The 8,666-nt window shown below is 45.7% G+C and overlaps 1 protein-coding gene across 10 annotated transcripts in view; it reads left to right on the top strand.

The window, feature by feature from the left end:
- Positions 1–8,666, top strand: part of LOC139277473 (AP-1 complex subunit gamma-1-like) — a 159,576-nt gene that overhangs the window by 133,775 nt on the left and 17,135 nt on the right. For all 10 annotated transcript variants that reach the window (XM_070895968.1, XM_070895963.1, XM_070895972.1 and 7 more), the window contains 2 exons: positions 5,619–5,746; positions 7,233–7,337. In XM_070895968.1, coding sequence (XP_070752069.1) covers positions 5,619–5,746; positions 7,233–7,337 — 233 coding nt within the window. The remainder of the gene's footprint in view (positions 1–5,618; positions 5,747–7,232; positions 7,338–8,666) is intronic.

The raw sequence follows: 8,666 nt of genomic DNA, 5'->3' as shown, positions 1-8,666 counted from the left end.
CTCTTCCCCCCCCCATCTCTTCCCCCCCCCCATCTCTTCCCCCCCCATCTCTTCCCCCCCCCATCTCTTCCCCCCCCCCCATCTCTTCCCCCCCCCCCATCTCTTCCCCCCCCCATCTCTTTCCCCCCCCATCTCTTCCCCCCCCATCTCTTCCCCCCCCCATCTCTTTCCCCCCCCCATCTCTTTCCCCCCCCATCTCTTCCCCCCCCATCTCTTCCCCCCCCCATCTCTTCCCCCCCCCATCTCTTCCCCCCCCCCATCTCTTCCCCCCCCCATCTCTTCCCCCCCCCATCTCTTCCCCCCCCCATCTCTTCTCCCCCCCCCCATCTCTTCCCCCCCCCCCCATCTCTTCCCCCCCCCCCATCTCTTCGCCTTCGCCCCCCGTCCCCTTCGCCCCCCCTCCTCCTCTCTCTCTATCTCCCCACCCCCCTCCTCCTCTCTCTCTCTCTCTCTCTCCCCACCCCCCCTCCTCCTCTCTCTCTCTCTCCCCACCCCCCTCCTCCTCTCTCTCTCTCTCCCCACCCCCCCTCCTCCTCCTCTCTCTCTCTCCCCACCCCCCCTCCTCCTCTCTCTCCTCCCCTTCTCTTGTTCCCTAAGCCTGATTTCTAAGTGTAGGCAATGTTTTTCTGAGCGTACAAAAATCTACACTTATTCCATTCTAATTAGTTTGGAGTAAGTTTTCGCTGCCTAAACTTGTAAAACAGGCGTAAGTGGCTGGACACGCCCGCTTTTGAAAAAAAAATTTGTTCTAAAATGAAACCATTCTAACTCACTAGAACTGGAGCAAACTAAATGTCGAGAATTGCAATTTCTAAGATGCTCCATTCTAAATTAGTTGCTCCAAAAAAATAGGAGCAACTCAGGCTGAAATTTGAGCCCAATGACTGCATTGTGTTGTGAAGTTAGCTGAGCTGCAAGCTAAAAGCTTTTGGCGTTAATTTCCTCAGGGTTCTCCCAATCACCTGTTGTATCTTCATCTGAAGATCCACAGCAACGCCATTGCATAAGAAACATAAGAAATAGGAGCAGGAGTAGGCCATTTGGCCCCTCGAGCTTGCTCCGCTATCTAATAAGATCATGGCTGATCTGATCATGGACTCTCCTCCACTTCCCTGCCTGCTCCCCATAATCTTTTATTCCTTTTTCGCTCAAAAATCTGTCCATCTCCACCTTAAATATATTCAATGACCCAGCCTCTACAGCTCTCTGGGGTAGAGAATTCCACAGATTTATAATCCTCTTGAGAGAAGAAATTTCTCCTCATCTCAGTTTAACTGGGCGGCCCCTTATTTAAACTATGCTCCCTAGTTCTAGTTTCCCCTTTGAGTGGAAATGTCCTCTCTGCATCCACCTTGTCGAGCCCCCTCATTATCTGAAATGTTTCGATAAGATCACATTTCATCCTTCTGAAATCCATTGAGTACTTAACCTATCTTCATAAGTCAACCCCCTCATCTCCGGAATCAACCTAGTGAACCTTCTCTCAACTGCCTCCAATGCAAGTATGGCAGGACACATAGTTCGCATGCCAGATACGAGACTCCCCAAGCAAAGTGCTCTATGCGGAACTCCTTCATGGCAAATGAGCCAAAGTTGGGCAGCAGGTACGTTACAAGGACACCCTCAAAGCCTCCCTGATAAAGTGCGACATCCCCACTGAAACCAGGGAGTCCCTGGTCAAAGACCGCCCTAAGTGGAGAGAGTGTATCCGGGAGGGCACTGAGCACTTCGAGTCTCAATGCCGAGAGCATGCAGAAATCAAGCATAGGCAGCGGAAAGAGTGTGCGGCAAACCAGTCCCACCCACCCCTTCCCTCAACGACTGTCTGTCCCACCTGTGACAGGGACTGTGGTTCTCGTATTGAACTGTTCAGCCACCAAAGAACTCACTTCAGGAGTGGAATCAAGTCTTCCTCGATTCCGAGGGACTGCCTATGATGATGATGATGATCTTTCCTTAAATACAGAGAGCAAAACTGAATGCAGTACTGTGGGTGTGGCCTCACCAATACCCTGTACAGTTGTTTCCCTGGATTTTCCACTGAAGTTATAGTGGATGATCAGCAGACCCTGCGAAAATTGTATCCCGGGACAACAGCCTGCATTTATATATTGTCTTAAACTTAGAAAATGTCAAATGTGAGGGAAATTCAGCAAATTCAAAGATTTTCTGCGTCATCTATTAAATTCCATTTGAAATTAAAATGGGACAACAGGCCATGACGGTAAACCTTCTGCACTTAAAAACTGTTTATTGGATTGTTACCAAACTTGATAAAAGGATTCTCAGTAAAAAGTCTTGATTCTATGAAAACCACACCTCCTTACAATTGTGTGGCCAAGGACACTGGCTGTGACAAATACTTTTCGATTCTTAATTTGAAAAATGTGCATAGTTATTAATTTATGTGGTGTATTTAAACTATGCCAAAAATATCCAAACACTTAATGCTCATTATAAACTCATTCAAAAAGAGCACACAAATGCTAAAAGCGCCCCAACACATTCGGATATGCTAAATTTTTGATAACCAGCTTCTTTGGGTCAGTTTTAGACGTGTGTGCTTTCCTGCCCCCCAAAACCACACAATTGCTTTTTGATGAATTATTTTGCTCCTTCTGCTGCCACCTTCCCTGCCAACAATCTCCAACATTTGGGAACAGGAGTGTTGCTCACACCTCTTGATTTTTTGATTTAATTTGTATACATTTTTTAAAAATATATTCGTTTTCCTGTAATTTCTCTCACGAAGATGCTGATTCCTGTTGGGAGACAGTTCCATTGACACCAGCACATGACCGATGTTTAAACGATCAGTTTGGCCCTGAAAGGCATTATAGCCAAGCCCAATCCTTTCTTGGCCCAACGTCCCCTTCCTAGCGGGGGGGGAGGTTTCATTCTCTCTAGCTCAGGAATGTTGAGGTGAATTTTTGCTCTGCCAATTGCTGACCTGACCGATCAGTAGACTCGCACAGCCTAGGAACCAAACCTGGGGCCTTCTGTCCTGGCTGAATTCATACTGCACTGGATATAAGAATATAACAAATAGGAACAGGAATAGGCCATACAGCTCCTCGAGCCTGCTCCACCATTTAATACGATCATGGCTGATCCGATCATGGACTCAGCTCCACTTCCCCGCCCACTCCCCATAACCCCTTATCCCCTTATCGTTTAAGAAACTGACTATTTCTGTCTTAAATTTAATCAATGTCCCAGCTTCCACAGCTCTCTGAGGCAGTGAATTCCAGATTTACAACCCTTAGAGAAGAAATTTCTCCTCCTCTCAGTTTTAAATGTGCGGACCCTATTCTAAGATCATGCCCTCTAGTTCTAGTCTCCCCCATCAGTGGAAACATCCTCTCTGCGTCCACCTTGTCAAGCCCCCTCATAATCTTATACGTTTCGATAAGATCACCTCTCATTCTTCTGAATGCCAATGAGTAGAGGCCCAACCTACTCAACCTTTCCTCATAAGTCAACCCCCTCATCTCCGGAATCAACCTGGTGAACTTTCTCTGAACTGCCTCCAAAGCAAGTATATCCTTTCGTAAATATGAAAACTAAAACTGCACGCAGTATTCCAGGTGTGGCCTCACCAAAATCCTATATAGCTGTAGCAAGACTTCTCTGCTTTTATACTCCATCCCCTTTGCAATAAAGGCCAAAATTCCATTGGCTTTCCTGATCACTTGCTGTACCTGCATACTATCCTTTTCTGTTTCATGCACAAGTACCCCCAGGTCCCGCTGAACTGCGGCACTTTGCAATCTTTCTCCATTTAAATAATAACTTGCTCTTTGATTTTTTTTCTGCCAAAGTGCATAACCTCACACTTTCCAACATTATACTCCATCTGCCAAATTTTTGCCCACTCACTTAGCCTGTCTATGTCCTTTGGCAGATTTTTTTTTGTGTCCTCCTCACACATTGCTTTTCCTCCCATCTTTGTATCGTCAGCAAACTTGGCTACGTTACGCTCAGTCCCTTCTTCCAAGTCGTTTATATAGATTGTAAATAGTTGGGGTCCCAGCACTGATCCCTGTGGCACCCCACTAGTTACTGGTTGCCAACCAGAGAATGAACCATTTATCCTGACTCTCTGTTTTCTGTTAGTTAGCTAATCCTCTATTCATGCTAATATATTACCCCAACCCCATGAACTTTTATCTTGTGCAATAACCTTTTATGTGGCACCTTGCCAAATGCCTTCTGGATGTCCAAATACACCACATCCACTGGTTCCCCTTTATCCACCCTGTTTGTGACATCCTCAAAGAATTCCAGCAAATTTGTCAAACATGACTTCCCCTTCATAAATCCATACTGACTCTGCCTGACCAAATTTTGCTTTTCCAAATGTCCTGCTACTGCTTCTTTAATAATGGACCCAAACATTTTCCCACCCATAGATGTTAGGCTAACTGGTCTATAGTTTCCTGCTTTTTGTCTGCCTCCTTTTTTAGATATGGGTGTTACATTTGCAGTTTTCTAATCTGCTGGGATCTCTCCAGAATCCAGGGAATTTTGGTAAATTACAACCAATGCATCCACAATCCCTGCTGCTACTTCTCTTAAGACCCTAGGATGCAAGCCATCAGATCCAGGGGATTTATCTGCCTTTAGTCCCATTATCTTACTGAGTACCACCTCCTTAGTGATTGTGATTGTGTTAAGTTCCTCCCCCCTATATATTGGGTCATTAACAGAGATCAGTGCAGCATCCGTGCAATACTGCTTTAATTAACATGGTTATGATTGAACATATCTTAATTTTACTGAGTCTGTCTGTAAAGTTGTTTTCCTTCATTCTGAGTTTAATTCAAGTCACCTTTGGCGTTTGTTTATTCTTTCCGTCAGTTAGCCGTTGCTTACATTGTTGGTTTTTCTGAAGGCAAATGGCCTCTTTAGGTTGAGTGCCTTTTAAAGCACTGCAGTCATAACTAGCCCGTGTGAAGCTGAGTTTTAATCTCCCTTGGTCATCAACTGTAGCTGAGAGTGATGGATGTGGGAAGACCTGCCCCCACAGGCCTTCTATCAATGCTTTCTGAGCCAACTGGGAGGAGTTACTCAAGATCAGACTGGTGATGGCTCATTCATTCTTCCTCCATTTCCTGAAAACGCCCGACCCTCCCTTGCCACGTTTCCACCACACTAAGCCTGAAATCAGGACTTTAGTAATATGGGACCGTTGGGATAGATCCATAACTTAGCAATCTGGTACTGTAATGTACTGAATGGTCATGATGGACCAGCATCATGAGTATGGGGCACGCTGGATTGATCAGCTGGTCTTTTTCTGCCCCTCACAAAAAAAAAATAGCCCCAATGAATTGTCAAAAGCTCTATGATGAAATAAACTGTACTACGAAGTATGGTCTGTTTAAGGTTGGAGAGCGCTAGAATTAGATGTGTATGATGTAGACTCTACAGTTTGGAACCAGAGTTATGAGCTAGATTCCAGTGCCTTGTCACTGATGGACAATATTATCTCCAAATGTAAGTGGCCTATTTTGCAAAAGCCAAACTTTCTTGAGCACTGTTTGATTCAGCAATCTGTGGGCACACTGCATCTCCATTCTTGGTAACCGTACTAGGCTGCTTGTTTTCCTATGTAGGTTACAGAAGATGAAGTGTTGGATGTTTTAGAAAAGATTCTGCATTCCAGTCTCTCTGCACTTACGACACGTGAATACGCACTGACCGCTATTATGAAGCTTAGTACACGACTGCAGAGCAGCACAAAGTAAGTAGAAAGTGTATTGGTATCTCGCCCCTTACTCCTTCTAAAACGTACATCAACTGATTTATTTCTATGTAACAGCAAATCATCTAAGCGATTTGGCTGAGAGTTTTGGTACAAATGATGATCATACTATGAGTCTTTATGTATCTGGTGAATTGTTGGTCCCTATTGAGGAGGCACTTTTTCCAAGGAAGGGGGAGTTGGTCATCAAATACCTCTTCCTACCTCCAAGTTATTTGCACAAGTCAGTAATCCAATCCCTAAGTAATTCATAATCATCATTGTCGTCGGAGCTCCTGTGACTTGACTCCACACACAAAGCAGGGACATGAACCCTGGTGTATTGCGGACTGTCCACGCTTGCTCTTTCACTGATTTGTTCTGTACTGGAGCGTGTTGCAGGTTGGGGATGCTGTTGGCTAACTCATAGATTAGCTCGTTTTCCTTTTGATGGTATTTTCAATCAAGGGTCCCACTCCCCTCCTCCAGGAGCTCATCCATCCAAAGTCGTTGGCATTTTCTGGAAGTGGCCTGGTTACTTAACCGACACCTGGAGTTGACCAATCACAGGTAGTACCATCTGTTGTTACAGTTAACCGGTTTTAACAGCTGACCTGCCTACTACATAATGAAAGAGTAATAATAAAATCTTGAAGTACTAATGCTTCAAACTACTGCCCATTTTATACTTGTATTACTTGTTAAAATATTTTCTTTTTAAAAAAAAAAATACATTTTTATCACCTTCACTGAAACCTAGCAGATCAGATCTTTTTAGCACTAGGCCTCCGGGTGATACCAACAGTGACGAGTAGCCCAGCGGAGCCTAGTGGCAATGAGATCCAGTCTGGCAACTCTTCAGAAGGTGAGAAAATTTGCAGAATTATTAACTTACAATTATAACACTTTTTACAATAAAATACCATCCACAGCAGAGGTTCCCCGATTCAATTCTCAGGCTGTGTTGCGTTCGCTGATCTCATCCATTGCCAGGAGCTGGGGCACTACGGTTGGCCTCTGAGGCATGGACCTAGGAAAGGCAAATATCAGCCCAGGTCCAGATTCCTGGTGGCCATCCAATGATCCCTGCTGACAGGTGCCTGTGTAGACATCTGGTAAGTTCAGATTCAGGTGGTCCAGGATGTGTTTTTGGATGAACAACTCCCTCCCCATCCAATTTTCTCCCCATCTATCCTGAAGGTGCTCTCACTGCGGTGCAGTTATCAATACTGAGGTGCAGTTATCAATCCTGAGATCTGCCAGTGGAATTGAACCCCAGTGAGAATCAGCACTTTCAAGGTAGGAGGGGAGAAAATTGGGTGGAGGAGGAAGTGTTGTTCATCCAAAAATGACACATCCTGGAATGTTCCTTCAAGCACTAATTATTTTGGAAGGTGTTTGCTTTTCCGATGAGTATTTCATGGAGATCACTGTAAGCTTGTCACAAGATGTTTCACTCATTGACTGCATCCTGTGATCTTTTCAGTCGCATCAGGAAGGCGGTTTCTATCTATGGAAGCAGTTTAGATGTGGAGCTTCAACAACGAGCAGTGGAGTACAGTGCACTCTTCATGAGGTTCGACCACATGAGGTTAGTGGGATTAGACCTTTCACTCTGAAAATGAGAAGTCTTGGAGCATATGTGTTGGAGCATCATAGGCAGTCCATCAAAACGAGGATAACTTGCTTCCACGCCAAAAAAAGATGAGTTCACAGGTGTTTCAATGAAGGACCTAATATTCCAGATTCCGAACTACATCCCGAAGGGTGGAAGATGCCTGTGCGTGGATTTTTTTAACGCGTGGTGGCCGTTGTACACCAGCCATCACACGGGCTTGACAGAGCTGGGTCTTGGTCCAGTGGCAAGGATCAACCAAGACAACTGGAGGCCTGCTCTGCTGCATGGACTGAGTGTGCACACGTATTGCAGTGTGGACTGGCCCGTGCTGCCCCGGGCCCCTGGCCCCGAACTCACGCCTCTCCTGGACCCCGATCACGTCGTCCCTCCACAGTCTTTCGCCGCTCCTGCTGTATCTGTCCATGCTCCAATCACCGACCTGGACCTTGATGATGTCACTCTTTGCTGCCGTCACAGCTCGTGCTGCTCCCTGAAGTGGCATGCCTCCACGCTGCTACCAGGTGCCGCACCTTCGCTCCTTTTATGGCCCCGACCTGCCGCTGGTAAAGATAAGAGTAGGTTGCAACTCATCCCCCACCATCCTTCATGGACTGTGCTCCCAATCCCAGCTTTGGTAAGGTGCCCTGAGCTGCTCGTGTTCACGTTTTGGTGACTGCCATTGGTGGAGTTCTGCAAGCAGTGCTGCCCATGCTCTGTGTAAAGGTTAATATCTGGCACTAGGAGGCTTCGCACCCAGAAATGACCATTGAGCCCAAAAAGCCTGTGCCCAAGGGGAGACAGTCGAGAGTCCATTTTTTTTAACTGTCTTAAATAAATCAGCTTCTTTCTTTTTGGTACTTTGAGTTTCAGGTAAGAAGTGACATAAGTCGGAAGTGATGGGAAATGACTTGTCATTTTCCTTGCAAAAGCATTCAGGATTGTTCTCTTTGGAGCAGAGAGGCTAAGAGGAGACTTGATAGAGGTGTTTAAAATCATGAAGGGTTTAGATAAAGGAAATAAAGAGAACTTGTGTCCAATGGCTGAAGGGTCGATAACAGGAGGGCGCAGATTAAGGTGATTGGCTAAAGAACCAAAGGCGATATGAGGAAACCTGTTTTAATCCAACGAGTCGTTAGGATTTGGGATGCACTGCCTGATCGGGTGGTGGATACAGATTCAAAGAGTAGCCTTCAAAGGGGAATTGGATAAATACTTGAAGTAAAAATTGCAGGGATATGGGGAAAGAGCAGGTGAGTGGGACTAACCGGATTTCTCTTTGAAAGAACTGGGACCGACTCAATG

Source organism: Pristiophorus japonicus, chromosome 12, assembly GCF_044704955.1.
Source record: "Pristiophorus japonicus isolate sPriJap1 chromosome 12, sPriJap1.hap1, whole genome shotgun sequence".
Classification (NCBI taxonomy): Eukaryota; Metazoa; Chordata; class Chondrichthyes; family Pristiophoridae; genus Pristiophorus; species Pristiophorus japonicus.
This window is presented reverse-complemented; position numbering and strand designations above follow the sequence as displayed.